General features: G+C 43.7%; 2 protein-coding genes across 3 annotated transcripts in view; both read right to left on the bottom strand.

The window, feature by feature from the left end:
* RIN3 (Ras and Rab interactor 3) overlaps positions 1-4,017 on the bottom strand; it is a 61,440-nt gene extending 57,423 nt beyond the window's left edge. The window contains 1 exon segment of the mRNA XM_056547073.1: positions 3,883-4,017. Within this exon segment, the coding sequence (XP_056403048.1) occupies positions 3,883-3,908 (26 nt within the window). The 5' untranslated portion in view covers positions 3,909-4,017.
* A 13,324-nt stretch (positions 4,018-17,341) lies between these two features.
* SLC24A4 (solute carrier family 24 member 4) overlaps positions 17,342-20,276 on the bottom strand; it is a 77,533-nt gene continuing 74,598 nt past the window's right edge. For both annotated transcript variants that reach the window (XM_056547074.1, XM_056547075.1), the window contains exons 15-17: positions 19,233-19,345; positions 19,056-19,121; positions 17,342-18,182 (exon numbers count right to left, since the gene is read on the bottom strand). In XM_056547074.1, the coding sequence (XP_056403049.1) occupies positions 18,030-18,182; positions 19,056-19,121; positions 19,233-19,345 (332 nt within the window). In that variant the 3' untranslated portion in view covers positions 17,342-18,029. The remainder of the gene's footprint in view (positions 18,183-19,055; positions 19,122-19,232; positions 19,346-20,276) is intronic.

Raw genomic sequence — 20,276 nt, 5'->3', positions numbered from 1 at the left:
ATAACTGGCACAATGTAACTAACTATGACTGGCACAATGTAACTAACTATAACTGGCAAAAATGTAACTAACTATAACTGGCACAATGTAACTAACTATGACTGGCACAATGTAACTAACTATGACTGGCACAATGTAACTAACTATGACTGGCACAATGTAACTAACTATGACTGGCACAATGTAACTAACTATAACTGGCAAAAATGTAACTAACTATAACTGGCACAATGTAACTAACTATAACTGGCACAATGTAACTAACTATGACTGGCACAATGTAACTAACTATAATTGGCACAATGTAACTAACTATAACTGGCACAATGTAACTAACTATAACTGGCACAATGTAACTAACTATAACTGGCACAATGTAACTAACTATAATTGGCACAATGTAACTAACTATAACTGGCACAATGCAACTAACTATAACTGGCAAAAATGTAACTAACTATAACTGGCACAATGTAACTAACTATAACTTTAAGTAATAATACAATGTGACCATAACGATACAATGTAACTATAAGTGATAATACAATGTAACTATAAGTGATAATACAATGTACCTATAAGTAATAATACAATGTAACTATAAGTAATAATACAGTGTAACTATAAGTGATAATACAATGTAACTATAAGTAATAATACAACGTAACTATAAGTGATAATACAATGAAACTATAAGTGATAATACAGTGTAACTATAAGTGATAATACAGTGTAACTATAAGTGACAGTATTACTATAAGTAATAATACAATGTGACCGTAGTGATCAGTATAAGTAATAATACAATGTGACCATAGCGATTCAGTATAAGTAATAATACAATGTGACCGTAGTGATCAGTATAAGTAATAATACAATGTGACCATAGCGATTCAGTATAAGTAATAATACAATGTGACCGTAGTGATCAGTATAAGTAATAATACAATGTGACCGTAGTGATCAGTATAAGTAATAATACAATGTGACCATAGCGATTCAGTATAAGTAATAATACAATGTGACCGTAGTGATCAGTATAAGTAATAATACAATGTGACCATAGTGATCAGTATAAGTAATAATACAATGTGACCATAGTGATTCAGTATAAGTAATAATACAATGTGACCATAGTGATTCAGTATAAGTAATAATACAATGTGACCATAGTGATCAGTATAAGTAATAATACAATGTGACCATAGTGATCAGTATAAGTAATAATACAATGTGACCATAGCGATTCAGTATAAGTAATAATACAATGTGACCATAGTGATTCAGTATAAGTAATAATACAATGTGACCGTAGTGATCAGTATAAGTAATAATACAATGTGACCATAGTGATCAGTATAAGTAATAATACAATGTGACCATAGTGATCAGTATAAGTAATAATACAATGTGACCATAGTGATCAGTATAAGTAATAATACAATGTGACCATAGTGATCAGTATAAGTAATAATACAATGTGACCGTAGTGATCAGTATAAGTAATAATACAATGTGACCATAGTGATCAGTATAAGTAATAATACAATGTGACCGTAGTGATCAGTATAAGTAATAATACAATGTGACCGTAGTGATCAGTATAAGTAATAATACAATGTGACCATAGTGATTCAGTATAAGTAATAATACAATGTGACCGTAGTGATCAGTATAAGTAATAATACAATGTGACCGTAGTGATCAGTATAAGTAATAATACAATGCGACCATAGTGATCAGTATAAGTAATAATACAATGTGACCGTAGTGATCAGTATAAGTAATAATACAATGTGACCGTAGTGATCAGTATAAGTAATAATACAATGTGACCGTAGTGATCAGTATAAGTAATAATACAATGTAACCATAGTGATTCAGTATAAGTAATAATACAATGTGACCATAGCGATTCAGTATAAGTAATAATACAATGTGACAATAGTGATCAGTATAAGTAATAATACAATGTGACCATAGTGATCAGTATAAGTAATAATACAATGTGACCATAGTGATTCAGTATAAGTAATAATACAATGTGACCATAGTGATCAGTATAAGTAATAATACAATGTGACCATAGTGATTCAGTATAAGTAATAATACAATGTGACCATAGCGATTCAGTATAAGTAATAATACAATGTGACAATAGTGATCAGTATAAGTAATAATACAATGTGACCATAGTGATCAGTATAAGTAATAATACAATGTGACCATAGTGATTCAGTATAAGTAATAATACAATGTGACCATAGCGATTCAGTATAAGTAATAATACAATGTGACCATAGTGATCAGTATAAGTAATAATACAATGTGACCATAGTGATCAGTATAAGTAATAATACAATGTGACCGTAGTGATCAGTATAAGTAATAATACAATGTGACCATAGTGATCAGTATAAGTAATAATACAATGTGACCGTAGTGATCAGTATAAGTAATAATACAATGTGACCGTAGTGATCAGTATAAGTAATAATACAATGTGACCGTAGTGATCAGTATAAGTAATAATACAATGTGACCATAGTGATTCAGTATAAGTAATAATACAATGTGACCGTAGTGATCAGTATAAGTAATAATACAATGTGACCGTAGTGATCAGTATAAGTAATAATACAATGCGACCATAGTGATCAGTATAAGTAATAATACAATGTGACCGTAGTGATCAGTATAAGTAATAATACAATGTGACCGTAGTGATCAGTATAAGTAATAATACAATGTGACCGTAGTGATCAGTATAAGTAATAATACAATGTAACCATAGTGATTCAGTATAAGTAATAATACAATGTGACCATAGCGATTCAGTATAAGTAATAATACAATGTGACAATAGTGATCAGTATAAGTAATAATACAATGTGACCATAGTGATCAGTATAAGTAATAATACAATGTGACCATAGTGATTCAGTATAAGTAATAATACAATGTGACAATAGTGATCAGTATAAGTAATAATACAATGTGACCATAGTGATCAGTATAAGTAATAATACAATGTGACCATAGTGATTCAGTATAAGTAATAATACAATGTGACCATAGCGATTCAGTATAAGTAATAATACAATGTGACCATAGTGATCAGTATAAGTAATAATACAATGTGACCATAGCGATTCAGTATAAGTAATAATACAATGTGACAATAGTGATCAGTATAAGTAATAATACAATGTGACCATAGTGATTCAGTATAAGTAATAATACAATGTGACCATAGTGATCAGTATAAGTAATAATACAATGTGACCGTAGTGATCAGTATAAGTAATAATACAATGTGACCGTAGTGATCAGTATAAGTAATAATACAATGTAACATTCAGGGGAATTTACTACTTTCTATCAGGACATCTTAGCACCCCTTAGTCAACATGGCCCCAAACCCATTCGCACCCCTGGGGGCCAGTTCCCAGCCTTCCTATAATAACTGTGTGAAGAGGGAAAAGGGGGGAGTCTGACCTGTAATCCACACCAAGCGGGGGCGGAGGACCCCCCCAAAAAGATTGTCAGCTCTGCAGCACAAGTCCCCTAAACTCCTGCAGTCAGAATAGACTCTCATGGGACACAGACAAAAACTACTCATCTGGTATGACAGGAGGCTATGGGACTGGACAGCTGGGACTTGTAGTCCCCATCATGTCTAATCTGCACACACAAGCACCAAGAAATGAGTTACAGCAGCCTCTCACATCAGTGTTTCCCAAACAGCTGCTGCAAAACTACAACTCCCAGCATGCCCGGACAGCCTTCGGCTGTCCGGGCATGCTGGGAGTTGTAGTTTTGCAACATGACTGCCATACACCCACGGGCATGTGAGTTACTGAGACATAAAACAGTTCTTACCCTCCATCCTGGGCCGCCTCCTCCATCCTCCTCCTCAGTGGCCCCTGAGCTGTGTCACACAGGGGCCCCCGGCCATGCTGGCTGAGCCCGGAGCTCTCTGCACACAGCTTCACATTCAGCAGCTTCCTGTGTGATCCGGTGTTGGGGGGATTCAGGAAGGGGCCGGACTAGTGGTCAGGGGGGGATGAAGTTGCAGCTGGGGGAGGCAGGGGAAGCCCTTTAACCCTTTAGGGCACTTGATGGCATGTGCCAAATCAATGCCCGGGCTCCAAGCCTCACCACAGGGGGGCGACACTGCAGAAAGCCCCCCCACCCACCCACAGCCCATTCTGTGCAACAAACTAATCGTTCCCCAGCTGTTGCAGAACTACAACTCTCAGCATCCACTTACTAGTGTGGTAACGGGGTGTGAGGAGGGCAGATGTTGTTACCCTAGGGGCAGATGGCATTAACCCCTTGTATTCGTGACGCCAGGGTGTGGTTTAACCTCAAAAACACACGAAGGTAAACCGCTGGATCCTGGGCTGGGCGCGGGGGCAATAAAGACTCCGACGCCAAGTTACGGATAACGGCAGCTTTACTGAGGGTAGACGGATGGGAAAGTCTCTGACACAAAGAAAAAAAGGAGAGCAATAGCTACGGAAACAATAGTCACTTTATTATAGATCATGTGAAAAAATACAGGGAAATAGAAAATTCGAAAAACATGCAAGGAGTAGCGTAACTAAGCACCCTTAAAGGGGTACTCCGGTGGAAAACTTTTTTTTTTTTCTTTTAAATCAACTGGTGCCAGAAAGTTAAACAGATTTGTAAATGACTTCTATAAAAAAAATCTTAATACTTCCAGTACATATTAGCTGCCGAATACTACAGAGGTAATTATTTTCTTTTTGGAACACAGAGCTCTCTGCTGACATCATGACCACAGTGCTCTCTGCTGACACCTCTGTCCTTTTTTAGAACTGTCCAGAGTAGAAGAAAACCCCCCATAGAAAACATATGCTGCTCTGGACAGTTCCTAAGATGGACAGAGATGTCAGCAGAGAGCTCTGTGTTCCAAAAAGAAAAGAGTTTCCTCTGTAGTATTCAGCAGCTAATAAGTACTGGAAGGATTAATATTTTTTAATAGAAGTAATTTACAAATCGGTTTAACTTTCTGGCACCAGTTGATAAAAATTTTTAAAAAATTCCACCGGAGTACCCCTTTAAATCACAAAGTATATATTATTAACCATATCAAATTTGTTTTATATATCAACTGGCTCCAGAAAGTTAAACAGATTTGTAAATTACTTCTATTAAATAATCTGAATCCTTTCAGTACTTATGAGATGCTGAAGTTGAGTAGTTCTTTTCTGTCTAAGTGCTCTCTGATGACACCTGTCTCAGGAACTGTCCAGAGTAGAAGCAAATCCCCATAGCAAACCTCTTCTACTTCTGTGCAGTTCCCGAGACAAGCAGAGATGTCAGCAGAGAGCACTGTTGCCAGACAGAAAAGAACAACTCAACTTCAGCAGCTGATAATTATTGGAAGGATTAAGATTTTTTAATGGAAGTAATTTACAAATCTGTTTAACTTTCTTGAGCCAGTTGATATATATATAAAGTTTTTCCCTGGAACACCCCTTTAACCCCTTAACGACGCAGGACGTATATTTACGTCCTGCGCCGGCTCCCGCGATATGAAGCGGGATCGCGCCGCGATCCCGCATCATATCGCGTCGGTCCCGGCGCTCATCAACGGCTGGGACCCGTGGCTAATACTACACATCGCCGATCGCGGCGATGTGCGGTATTAACCCTTTAGAAGCGGCGGTCAAAGCTGACCGCCGCTTCGAAACTAAAAGTGACCCGGCTGCTCAGTCGGACTGTTCGGGACCGCCGCGGTGAAATCGCGGTGTCCCGAACAGCTGACCGGACACCGGGAGGGCCCTTACATGCCTCCCCGGTGTCCGATCGGCAAATGACTGGTCCGTGCCTGAGATCCAGGCAGGAGAAGTCAAGCGCCGATAACACTGATCTCAGGCGTGGTAATACATGCCAGTGATCAGCATAGGAGATCAGTGTGTGCAGTGTTATAGGTCCCTATGGGATAACAATGATCAGTGTCCCTATGGGACCTATAACACTGCAAAAATTTTTTTTTAAAGGGTTAATAAAGGTAATTTAACCCCTTCCCTAATAAAAGTTTGAATCACCCCCCTTTTCCGATAAAAAAAATAAAACTGTGTAAAAAAATAAATAAAATAAACATATACATATATGGTATCGCCGCGTGCGTAAATGTCCGAACTATAAAAATATATCATTAATTAAACCGCACGGTCAATGGCGTACGCGCAAAAAAAATTTTGGTCACTTTTTATACCATTAAAAAATGAAAAACAAAAATCAGACCGATAAAAACTTCAGATCACGGCGCAAAAAATGAGTCCTCATACCGCCCCGTACGTGGAAAAATAAAAAAGTGATAGGGGTCAGAAGATGACATTTCTAAACATATAAATTTTCCTGCATGTAGTTATGATTTTTTCCAGAAGTGCGACAAAATCAAACCTATATAAGTAGGGTATCATTTTAACCGTATGGACCTACAGAATAATGATAAGGTGTAATTTTTACCGAAATATGCACTGCGTAGAAACGGAAGCCCCCAAAAGTTACAAAATGGCGTTTTTTTTTCGATTTTGTCGCACAATGATTTTTTTTTCCGTTTCGCCGTGCATTTTTGGGTAAAATGACTAATGTCACTGCAAAGTCGAATTGGTGAAGCAAAAAATAAGCCATAATATGGATTTTTAGGTGGAAAATTTAAAGGGTTATGATTTTTAAAAGGTAAGGAGGAAAAAACGAAAGTGCAAAAACGGAAAAACCCTGAGTCCTTAAGTGGTTAATGTAGATGCGTATACAGCACCAACGTACGATGCTTTTGTATGTCGGGGCCATCGCATAAACGGCTATCCGGCAGCGCAGACTTCTTCAACTGTCACCGGATAGCCGTTTACGGTGCCCCGTGTGGTCCGCTGACGATCACTTACCTGTCCTCGGAGCTCCAGCGCTCTCCATCGTTACCATCACGTCGCTGCGCACGCCGTCCCGTCATCCAATAGGAGCGGCGTGCGTAGCGATGTGATAGCGGCGACGGAGAGCGAGGATGCCGGGGAAGCAGAGGCCTTGCCGGAGCGTCGGGGACACCCCGGGGACGTGGTGACAGCGATGGACAGCGACATCCAGGGCAGCGGTGACGGTCCGGAGCGGCGGGGACATGTGAGTATATCCTCCAATACCAGTGGTCTTCAACCTACGGACCTCCAGATGTTGCAAAACTACAACTCCCAGCATGCCCAGACAGCCAACGTGCTGGGTGTTGTAGTTTTGCAACATCTGGAGGTCCGCAGGTTATAGACCACTGTCCTATACTTTACATTGCACGGATCCCTCAACATACGATGGTTTCAACAAACGATGGTCCATTTGGAACGGATTCCCATCGTATGTTGAGGGACCACTGTACATATATATGCGCTGACACTGCCTGAGTGTACGGTATTTATGATTATGTGATGTCATCAGTTGTATACTGACTCTTTATCGCCCCGTACACTTCTTTTCGTATGGTTAATAATAGATACTTTGTGATTTAAGGGGGTTTAGCTACGCTGCTCCTTGGATGTTTTTAGAATTTTCAATTTCCCTGTATTTTAACATGATCTAATAAAGTGACTATTCTTTCAGTAGTTATTGCTCTTCTTTTTTTTTCTTTGTGTCAAATAGTTGAATTGGAGCTGTAGATTAGAATAGAGAGACCCTTGGTACCACGATTACAGTGTGAGTGATGTAGGGACTATGGGGACTATATATTGTGGGGTTCTGTGTCTAATAAGTTAGTAAAGTCTATACTAGTGGTCTTCAACCTGCGGACCTCCAGATGTTGCAAAACTACAACTCCCAGCATGCCCGGACAGCCAACGGCTGGGATTTGTAGTTTTGCAACATCTGGAGGTCCGCTGGTTGGAGACCACTGGTCTATACAGTTCAGCCGGGGGCCACGGAGGTGACCAGCGATGCAGAGACCTTAAAGGAGAACTCCGGAATAGGCATAGGCAAAGTAAAGTATGTACCTGTTTATTCTTTTTACTGCTGGCAGGATGAACGATAATTTTCCTATTCCGGAGTTCTCCTTTAAAGTGATACTCCTGTGGAAAACTTATTTTTTTTTTTTAAATCAACTGGTGCCAGAAAGTTAAACAGATTTGTAAATCATTTCTATTAAAAAATCTTAATCCTTCCAGTACTTTTTAGGGGCTGTATACTACAGAGAAATCAAGAAAAGAAATGCATTTCCTCTGCTGTCCTGACCACAGTGCTCTCTGCTGACCTCTGCTGTCCATTATAGGAACTGGAGAAAATCCCCATAGCAAATATATGCTTCTCTGGACAGTTCCTAAAATGGACAGCAGAGAGCACCGTGGTCAGGACATCACAGGAAATGCATTTCTTTTTGGATTTCTCTTTAGTATACAGCCCCTAAAAAGTAGTGGAAGGATTAAGATTTTTTAATAGAAGTGATTTACAAATCTGTTTAACTTTCTGGCATCAGATGATTTAAAAAAAAAAAAAAAAAAGTTTTCCAAGGGAGTAATCCCTTTAAGGGCTTGCTGGGACTTGTAGTAGGACTGGACAATTGAATGCAGACCATGCTGACTTGACAGATGACAGGGACTGACTTGACTCATGAAGCTGGGACTTTATCTTACTTGACTTGATGGCGGCTGCAGGACTGGACTTTGAGGTCCCAACATTCTGGATACACACACTAGGCGACTGCACTGGACCTCAGCCAAAGAGAGAGAAGCTCCACCCAGGACTTATATGGGGGAGACTAGCAGGGAGCTCATAGGTCACTCTTGGGATCACCTGGTCACAGGTACCTCCTGGGTAACAATCACATGACATATCACATGGTATAACTCTTAAAGCAACATTACATTTTATAACACTTTACATGGTAAAACATATTTACAATGGGGAAACAAGTGCAGGGGCCCCGGGGACACTGAAGGAGGCCGCCTGACAGGACAGCAGGAGCTCGGGGTAACACCTCCCATACTGGGCCACCACACTAGTAGGTGTCATTTTGCAACAGTTACATGATATTTCTTGGTGCAGAATTGCATCCATTGTCCTATGCCACAAAGTACACGTAGGCAGATATGCGGCTGCCAGAAACCCTGGCATAGGGAGATCTCACCTTGCTGCTCCAATTGCACCCTAGAACAGTGCTTTCCAAATAGTGAGCCTCCAGCTGTTGCAAAACTACAACTCCCAGCATGCCATGCATGCTGGGAGTTGTAGTTTAGCAACAGCTGCCCTAGAAAGAAATATATGAGGATGTCTGGCGCCCCCTACATTTTAGAGCAGGTACAGTGGGGAAAAAAAGTATTTAGTCAGCCCCCAATTGTACAAGTTCTCCCCCTTATAAAGATGAGGCTGTAATTCTCATCATAGGTTATAACCTCAACTATGAGACAGAATGAGAAAAATCCATTTATAAGGGGGAGAACTTGTACAATTAAAAAAATCTTTATAAGGGGGAGAACTTGTACAATTGGGGGCTGACTAAATACTTTTTTGCCCCACTGTATCTGTTCTGTAATATAGCTCTCCAGCTGTTGCACAACTACAACCCCCATCATGCTCTGCAAACATTTAGCGCATGCCATTGTTGCATCTTATCCCTCAACCTGTGGCTCCAGCTGTTACAAAACTACAACTTCCATCATGACCTGATGGCTATTGGTACATCCTACACTCCAACTTTTGGCTGTCAGGGCATGCTGGGAGTTGTAGTTTGAGGGTGATGGTATGTACTATATATCTGGGTGGTGTGTAGCAGTATACAGGCAGTGAGTATATGCACTATATATGGGTACTATAGGACAGTATCCGTGCACTGTTTGGCATTATCGGGGTTGTATCTATATATAATCTGGTCATGGGGGGTGGTCGGTATTTTGCAGAGGTTTTACTGTGTGGTGAAAAGGAAAGAAGATAACAAAACTGAGACTTGTAGTACCACATTGTGGGAGCCAATGAATGGGAGTGAAGACATTTGGGGGGGAGGGGGGTCTATTGTTCTCAGTTAACCCCTCGGACGACCTACTTTTCTGTGGCTCCGGTTGCACAATCTGTGACATTCAACATTTTATCAGGAAACTTCATTTTTCTTATGAAAAGAACAAAACGTGAAGTTTGGACAGAAAAAGAGAACATGATGGAGGTAGGAGGATGAGGAGGATGATGAGGAGGATGATGGGGAGGACGATGAGGAGGATGATGAGGAGGATGATGAGGAGGATGATGGGGAGGACGATGAGGAGGATGATGAGGAGGATGATGAGGAGGACAATGATGAGGACGTTGAGGAGGACAATGAGGAGGACGATGTGGAGGGCAAAGAGGAGGACGATGTGGAGGGCAAAGAGGAGAGGTCGATGAGGAGGTTAATGAGGAGAGGACAATAAGGGGGACGATGAGGAGGGCGATGAGTGGGATGATTATTGAGACGATGAAGAGGACGATGAGGAGGTTAATGAGGAGAGAACAATAAGGGGGACGATTAGGAGGACGTTGAAGGGAGGACAATGAGGAGAGGAAGATGAAGAGGATGATGAGGGGGGGGGACGATGATGAGGAGGGTGATGATGAGGAGGATGAGGTGGATGATGATGAGGAGATGATGAGGAGGACGATGAGGAGGATGATGAGGAGAGGACAATGAGGAGGATGATGAGGAGGATGGGGTGGATGATGATGAGGAGGATGGGGTGGATGATGATGAGGAAATGATGAGGAGGATGATGAGGAGGATGGGGCGGACGATGAGGATGATGATGAGGAGGATCATGGGGAGGACGATGTGGAGAGGATGATGGGTAGGACGATGATGAGGAGGATTGGGTGGATGATGATGAGTATGATGATGAGGAGGATCATGGGGAGGACGATGTGGGGAGGATGATGGGGAGGACGATGATGAGGAGGACGATGATGAGGAGGATGATGATGAGGAGATGATGAGGAGGACAATGAGGAAGACGATGACAATATATATATTGTTTCCCCCCCCCCCCCCGCCATAAATACATATATTCATATATATTAGAGATCACACCTGGGGTATAAAGGTCCCTCTGCCTCACAGGAAGACACCCGTATTACCAATGGCAGCTCTGGGGCCAGAAACATTTACAGGTTTTGCATTGGGGCCCAGAAACGTCGTTACCCATCTGTCCAGCCGTGACCAAAGAAGAGAGAACAATTTACATACAACATGGCGGCCGCCCTCAGCGCTGTGAATAGTCAGTTATAGTCAGCGAATTTTATAGGTAAAATATAAACTATTTGCACAACAGGTGAAACCTCCAGGAATGCAGCGGCTCCCAGTTATCTAAAGCAAATGTTTATAGAGCTGTACAGAGCATTCCAAAAGTCTTCAGACCCCCTCACTGTAGTCACATTTAGGTAGGTGGCTCCATGTGCACAAAATAAAAAACTATCTGCACTCAATACCCCAAATGAGAATGTGAAGAATTTTAGAAATGTTTACAAATTTATTAAAAATTAAAGTGACCGGGGGTGAAGACGTTCTGGATACATTGTATATAGTGACCGGGGGTGAAGACTTTCTGGATACATTGTATATAGTGACTGGGGGTGAAGACTTTCTGGATACATTGTATATAGTGACCGGGGGTGAAGACTTTCTGGATACATTTTATATAGTGACCGGGGGTGAAGACTTTCTGGATACATTGTATATAGTGACCGGGGGTGAAGACTTTCTGGATACATTTTATATAGTGACCGGGGTTAAGACTTTCTGGATACATTGTATATAGTGACCGGGGGTGAAGACTTTCTGGATACATTGTTTATAGTGACCGGGGGTGAAGACTTTCTGGATACATTGTATAAAATGACCGGGGGTGAAGACTTTCTGGATACATTGTATATAGTGACTGGGGGAGAAGACTTTCTGGATACATTATATATAGTGACTGGGGGTGAAGACTTTCTGGATACATTGTATATAGTGACCGGGGGTGAAGACTTTCTGGATACATTGTATATAGTGACCGGGGGTGAAGACGTTCTGGATACATTGTATATAGTGACCGGGGTAAAGACTTTCTGGATACATTGTATATAGTGACCGGGGTAAAGACTTTCTGATACATTGTATATAGTGATCGGGGGTGAAGACTTTCTGGATACATTGTATATAGTGATCGGGGGTGAAGACGTTCTGGATACATTGTATATAGTGACCGGGGTAAAGACTTTCTGGATACATTGTATATAGTGACCGGGGTAAAGGACTTTCTGGATACATTGTATATAGTGATCGGGGGTGAAGACTTTCTGGATACATTGTATATAGTGATCGGGGGGTGAAGACTTTCTGGATACATTGTATATAGTGACCGGGGTGAAGACTTTCTGGATACATTGTATATAGTGACCGGGGTAAAGACTTTCTGGATACATTGTATATAGTGATCGGGGGTGAAGACTTTCTGGATACATTGTATATAGTGATCGGGGGGTGAAGACTTTCTGGATACATTGTATATAGTGACCGGGGGTGAAGACTTTCTGGATACATTGTATATAGTAATCGGGGGTGAAGGACTTTCTGGATACATTGTATATAGTGACCGGGGGGTGAAGACTTTCTGGATACATTGTATATAATGACCGGGGGTGAAGACTTTCTGGATACATTGTATATAGTGACCGGGGTAAAGACTTTCTGGATACATTGTATATAGTGACCGGGGGTGAAGACTTTCTGGATACATTGTATATAGTGACCGGGGGTGAAGACTTTCTGGATACATTGTATATAGTGACGCGGGGTGAAGACTTTCTGGATACATTGTATATAGTGACCGGGGTGAAGACTTTCTGGATACATAGTATATAGTGACCGGGGGTGGAAGACTTTCTGGATACATTGTATATAGTGACCGGGGGTGAAGACTTTCTGGATACATTGTATATAGTGACCGGGGGGTGAAGACTTTCTGGATACATTGTATATAGTTACCGGGTGAAGACTTTCTGGATACATTGTATATAGTGATCGGGGGTGAAGACTTTCTGGATACATTGTATATAGTGACCGGGGGGAAGACTTTCTGGATACATTGTATATAGTGACCGGGGATGAAGACTTTCTGGATACATTGTATATAGTGACCGTGGGGATGAAGACTTTCCTGATACATTGTATATAGTGACCGGGGGTGAAGACTTTCTGGATACATTGTATATAGTGACCAGGGGTGAAGACTTTCTGGATACATTGTATATAGTGATTGGGGGGGGGGGGTGAAGACTTTCTGGATACATTGTATATAGTGACCGGGGTGAAGACTTTCTGGATACATTGTATATTAGTGACCAGGGGTGAAGACTTTCTGGATACATTGTATATAGTGACCGGGGGTGAAGACTTTCTGGATACATTGTATATAGTGACCAGGGTGAAGACTTTCTGGATACATTGTATATAGTGACCGGGGGTAAAGACTTTCTGGATACATGGTATATAGTGATCGGGGGTGAAGACTTTCTGGATACATTGTATATAGTGATTGGGGGGGGGGGTGAAGACTTTCTGGATACATTGTATATAGTGACCGGGGATGAAGACTTCTGGATACATTGTATATAGTGACCGTGGGGATGAAGACTTTCCTGATACATTGTATATAGTGACCGGGGTGAAGACTTTCTGGATACATTGTATATAGTGACCAGGGGTGAAGACTTTCTGGATACATTGTATATAGTGATTGGGGGGGGGGGTGAAGACTTTCTGGATACATTGTATATAGTGACCAGGGGTGAAGACTTTCTGGATACATTGTATATAGTGACCGGGGGTAAAGACTTTCTGGATACATTGTATATAGTGATCGGGGTGAAGACTTTCTGGATACATTGTATATAGTGATTGGGGGGGGGGGGTGAAGACTTTCTGGATACATTGTATATAGTGACCAGGGGTGAAGACTTTCTGGATACATTGTATATAGTGACCGGGGGTAAAGACTTTCTGGATACATTGTATATAGTGATCGGGGGTGAAGACTTTCTGGATACATTGTATATAGTGACTGGGGGTGAAGACTTTCTGGATACACTGTATATAGTGACCGGGGGTGAAGACTTTCTGGATACATTGTATATAGTGACCTGGGGTGAAGACTTTCTGGGTACATTGTATATAGTGACCGGGGGTGAAGACTTTCTGGATACATTGTATATAGTGACCGGGGGTGAAGACTTTCTGGATACATTGTATATAGTGACCGGGGGTAAAGACTTTCTGGATACATTGTATATAGTGATCGGGGGTGAAGACTTTCTGGATACATTGTATATAGTGATTGGGGGGGGGGGTGAAGACTTTCTGGATACATTGTATATAGTGACCAGGGGTGAAGACTTTCTGGATACATTGTATATAGTGACCGGGGGTAAAGACTTTCTGGATACATTGTATATAGTGATCGGGGGTGAAGACTTTCTGGATACATTGTATATAGTGATTGGGGGGGGGTGAAGACTTTCTGGATACATTGTATATAGTGACCAGGGGTGAAGACTTTCTGGATACATTGTATATAGTGACCGGGGGGTAAAGACTTTCTGGATACATTGTATATAGTGATCGGGGGTGAAGACTTTCTGGATACATTGTATATAGTGACTGGGGGTGAAGACTTTCTGGATACACTGTATATAGTGACCGGAAGTGAAGACTTTCTGGATACATTGTATATAGTGACCTGGGGTGAAGACTTTCTGGGTACATTGTATATAGTGACCGGGGGTGAAGACTTTCTGGATACATTGTATATAGTGGACCGGGGGTGAAGACTTTTTGGTTACATTTTATCCGGGATACAGTGATCTATTGTGATCTATCAGACAATACCAGATTCTGCTCGGCGATCGGCTCTTTGAGCTTTATGTTCCCAGATGTAAATCCGGGGGGCAGGCGGCCTATGGGATCTGTTTTGTTCTGTATTTACCATTTAGAACCTTTTCTTTCTGTAGGTGACTATAACTTATTGCTTCCTGTTATCGGCCATTTTGTCTGGGCATCGGAGGTTTCCGTCGTCCTTGAACTCGCCTTAGGACCCCTGCGTTACGGTTTGACAGGTGCACCGACCCAGTCGAACTCCCCACCTGCGACTGTGGAATCCATATAAAGATGAAAGTTTCTTTACTAAAAATAAACCGGAAATGGAGTCTCACACGTGATTCATGCCCCGGGCAGGACGCGACCGTCCATCACTGCTGCTTCACATAACCAGAGCAGTTTTGGGGCACAGAAGAATTAGTCAGGATCGGTACCTGAGGGGGACAAAGGCAAAGAAGACACCAGCAGCAGCAAGATACACAGTATTAGTGATAGTTGGAGGTTTAGACTTAGAATGGGCGCCCAGCCTCAACTTCTGCTGATCAACAGCTTCAACTCTGCTCATTTCCAAGATTTGGCTCTGCTCTTCTCATGCCCTGCCTCTTCTCATCTCCAAGCTCCACCTCTGCCCATCTCCAGGCTCCACCTCTGCTCATCTCAAGCTCCACTATGCCCATCTCCAAGCTCCACCTCTGCCCATCTCCAGGCTCCACCTCTGCACATCTCCAAGCTCCTCTATGCCCATCTCCGTGCTCCACCTTCTGCACATCTCCATGCTCCACCTCTGCACATCTCAAGCTCCTCTATGCCCATCTCCATGCTCCACCTCTGCACATCTCCATGCTCCACCTCTGCACATCTCAAGCTCCTCTATGCCCATCTCCATGCTCCACCTCTGCACATCTCAAGCTCCTCTATGCCCATCTCCATGCTCCACCTCTGCTCATCTCCATGCTCCACCTCTGCACATCTCCATGCTCCACCTCTGCACATCTCAAGCGCCACCTCTGCTCATCTCAAGCGCCACCGCTGCTCATCTCAAGCGCCACCTCTGCTCATCTCAAGCGCACCTCTGCTCATCTCAAGCTCCACTATGCCCATCTCCAAGCTCCACCTCTGCACATCTCCATGCTCCACCTCTGCACATCTCAAGCTCCTCTATGCCCATCTCCATGCTCCACCTCTGCTCATCTCCATGCTCCACCTCTGCACATCTCCATGCTCCACCTCTGCACATCTCAAGCGCCCACCTCTGCTCATCTCAAGCGCCACCGCTGCTCATCTCAAGCACCACCTCTGCTCATCTCAAGCGCCACCTCTGCTCATCTCCAAGCTCCTCTATGCCCATATCCATGCTCCACCTCTGCTCATCTCAGGCTCCACCTCTGCTCATCTCAAGCTCCACCTCTGCTAATCTCAAGCGCTACCTCTGCTCATCTCAAGCGCCACCTCTGCTTATCTCCAAGCGCCACCTCTGCTCATCTCCAAGCGCCACCTCTGCTCATCTCCAAGAGCCACCTCTGCTCATCTCCAAGCTCCTCTATACCCATATCCATGCTCCACCTCTGCTCATCTCAAGCGCCACCTCTGCCCATCTCAAGCACCACCTCTGCTCATCTCAAGCTCCTCCTATGCCCATCTCCAGACTCCTCCTTTGCTTATCTCAAGCTCCACCTCTGCCCAGCTCAAACTCCTTGCTCTAACTCCCACCTAATCTTAATCTTAAACTCTGCCTTGGTTCACCCCAAGCTCTGCCTCTGCTCATCTCTAAGCTTCACTCTCTCATCCTTAAACTTCTCATCTGCTCGTTTTTAAGTTCTGACCTTAATTGTCTCTGTACCTCTTCAAGCTCTCCCATTGCTCTCCTCAAGCCTCACCTCTGCTTATGTCAAGCTCCACCCATGCTTATCTCAACACTATGTTCATCCTGCCTCCAGGTTCCATTGCTGGATCTTCAGGCTCATGCCCTGTCTCAGCTCATCTCACACTCTACCTCAGTCATCAGTTTATGTTAAACCCCATCTCTTCTTATCTTTAATTTCCTTATCTGCTCATTTGCAAATGTCTCCAAGCTCCGCCTCTGCTCTTATTCTTGCTGCACCTCTTCTTACTTCAAGTCCCACCTATGCTAATCTCAACCTCTGTCTTTGAGCACCTGGAGCTCTGTCTCTGCTTATCTTCCTACTTCACCTCTCATTATCTCCAAGCTCCACCCCTGCACATCTCCACCCCTGCACATCTCCACCCCTGCACATCTCCAAGCTCCACCCCTGCACATCTCCAAGCTCCACCCCTGCACATCTCCAAGCTCCAACCCTGCTCATCTCCAAGCTCCACCTCTGCACATCCCCAAGCTCCACCCCTGCACATCTCCCAAGCTCCACCCCTGCACATCTCCCAAGCTCCACTTCTGCTTATTCCCCTTATATCACATTACTGCAACTCCAGAAACAACGAACATTCTGGAATAACCACATTGTATTTGGTATTTGTGCATATAAACATTTCATTGTTATAGACATTTCCTTATGAAATATTGTGCACAATTACAAATATGTTCTAGGAAACAATCGTCAAAGTCTCTGGATTTCCAAATGTGCAATTCTGAAGTTTCCATTAAAGTTTTGTCCAGTAATACAAAGAAAAAAGAAAAGAAAGATGTGCTTTTTCTCTTTACGGACGGACGGACAGACGGTCGCTTCCCGTAGATTCGCATATTCCAGGATGTCAGCTATTTTGTATCAGATCCCAGAGGTCCATGGGGTTTTGCAGATAGTAAGAACGAATCACATAGAAATATAATTTGCATGCAATCCGCCAGCCTGCCTCCAGATATCACTAACAATACATCATGGGCATAAAGTGCGCCAATCAATGGAAAGAGGATCCGGTCTCACGGTCCTTAAATGACCTTAAATAAATGTCCTATTGATTTTAATAACTTAGAAATCAGCAGCAATTTACACTTCTTCGGAAGACACAACCTCACTCAGACAATTCGCCGTCCTCGGCGCTGGGTGACTTCGTCTTCCAGTACATTCTAGGAATCACCTTTTCCCGGCCTCCAAAGCCAGATCAGCAGTTTAGGTTTTCCCATAGAAGAGTCTAGGTTGTACGGTCAGAACAGAGGTCCCGTGGTCTTTGGCCATCAGAAGTCATCCTGGCACATTGGCAAGTTGACGAAGGTGAAGACGTTGAATTCTATGAGGACGGAGAAACACAAGAAGATGGCGTACAGGACGAGGACGTAGTATCCCAGCTTCTTGTCCAGTTTCCAGTTATTGACATGAACTCCAATGACCTGCAACAAGACAAGGGCAGAGGGAGTCAGTAAGTGGGGCCCCTCCTGATCCCTGCAATGTAGGGGCCCCTCCTGATCCCTGCAATGTAGGGGGCCCCTCCTGATGCCTGCAATGTAGGGGGCCCCTCAGCAGTCATCAAAATTGCCCCTTGGTATTCCCATAGAAATGTACAGGACTGTAATGCACATATGGGCCCTTTGCTTTGGTAAAGCCAATGAGGGCCCAAAGTCATGTGAGGTTGACCAGAGGCCTTACTGTGTCACATCAGAAGATGTCACCAATAGGAATCTGTGAGCTGGTGCATCCATGTTGCCTGTCCGGATGCCCCACATTGAAATCTTTATTCACATTGGTGCATTGTTCAATGGCTTCTCCAGGACTAGGGAATCACTGGCCCGTCCTTACAGCGGACCCTCAATATCATGTGGGTGGTAGAACAAGTCTCAGGACCCCGGCCGATCTGCAGGCTGAAGAAGCCTCCTCGTCATTGTTTATCAGACACAGCGCCCAACCTTTAGTAGTGGCTGTGCTTGGTATTACAACTCAGCAGTGACTAGGACTGAGCTACAATACCAGGTATGGCCTCTACTAAATGTATGGAGCTTTGTTTGATAGATATAGAAGGGGACGAGAGCCTCAACCCCTTTATATCAGCTGCTCGGAGGTCACCGATCTGATATTTTTATTCCTGGAGAACCCCTTTAAGTTGCTCTTGGACAATCATAAATAACACTGGGGTTCAGGTATATGCACTGTAGATTTAACATTGGCCACTAGAGGCCAGCACAACAGGCTCCAATCAATGAAAGTGTCTCGCTTTACAGCCTACAGTAAAGCTTTGTGATGATGGTGCTAGGGTTATGAATACTCACAGTGAGGGCCACAGATCCCAGCAGCAGTATGACAGAGTACACTAAGCCTTTGCTGTTAATTTTCACCTACAATAAAAAAAAGAAATGACGTGAATTATTGCCGCTTACTGAATCCGACCTGTCCAGGGCCCAACCTGCCCACCTTGGCATAGAGGGGGCCACCAGCAGGTAACTTACGGTTGATCCAGAGTGAATGACCATGGTTTGTATCCCCCAAGGGACCCCCAGTCCAACTAGGATATCAAAGACGTTGCTTCCTATGGTATTAGACACGGCCATATCTCCAAGACCTACGAAAGAGGAGAACACTCAACTGGAGGCTGCAAACCTATTCCCACCATCTCTGATCCCAACTCATACTCCCAACATCCCCACTACTCCCAACATCCTCAGCCCCACTACTCCCAACATCCCCACTTCTCCCAACATCCTCAGCCCCACTACTCCCAACATCCCCACTACTCCCAACATCTCCAGCCCCCCTACTCCCGACATCTCCAGCCCCACTACTTCCAACATCCCCACTCCCACTAGTCCCAACATCCCCACTCCCACTACTTCCGACATCCCCAGCCCCACTACTCCCGACATCCCCACTACTCCCAACATCCCCACTACTCCCAACATCCCCACTACTCCCAACATCCCCAGCCCCACTACTCCAAACATCCCCACTACTCCCAACATCCCCAACCCCCCTACTCCCGACATCTCCAGCCCCACTACTTCCAACATCCCCACTCCCACTAGTCCCAACATCCCCAGCCCCACTACTCCCAACATCCCCAGCCCCACTACTCCCAACACCCCCCACCCCACTATTCCCAACATCCCCACTACTCCCAACATCCCCACTTCTCCCAACATCCTCAGCCCCACTACTCCCAACATCCCCCTACTCCCAACATCCCCACAACTCCCAACATCCTCAGCCCCACTACTCCCAACATCCCCACTACTCCCAACATCCCCAGCCCCACTACTCCAAACTTCCCCACTACTCCCAACATCCCCAGCCCCACTACTCCCGACATCCCCACTACTCCCAACATTCCCACTACTCCCGACATCCCCACTACTCCCGACATCCCCACTACTCCCGACATCCCCACTACTCCCAACATCCCCACTACTCCCAAAATCCCCAGCCCCACTACTCCCAACATCCCCAGCCCCACTACTCCCAACACCCCCAACCCCACTATTCCCAACATCCCCACT

Source organism: Hyla sarda, chromosome 11 (genome assembly GCF_029499605.1).
Source record: "Hyla sarda isolate aHylSar1 chromosome 11, aHylSar1.hap1, whole genome shotgun sequence".
Lineage (NCBI taxonomy): Eukaryota > Metazoa > Chordata > Amphibia > Anura > Hylidae > Hyla > Hyla sarda.
Note: the sequence above shows the minus strand (reverse complement) of the source record. Positions and strands in the feature narration are given on the sequence as shown.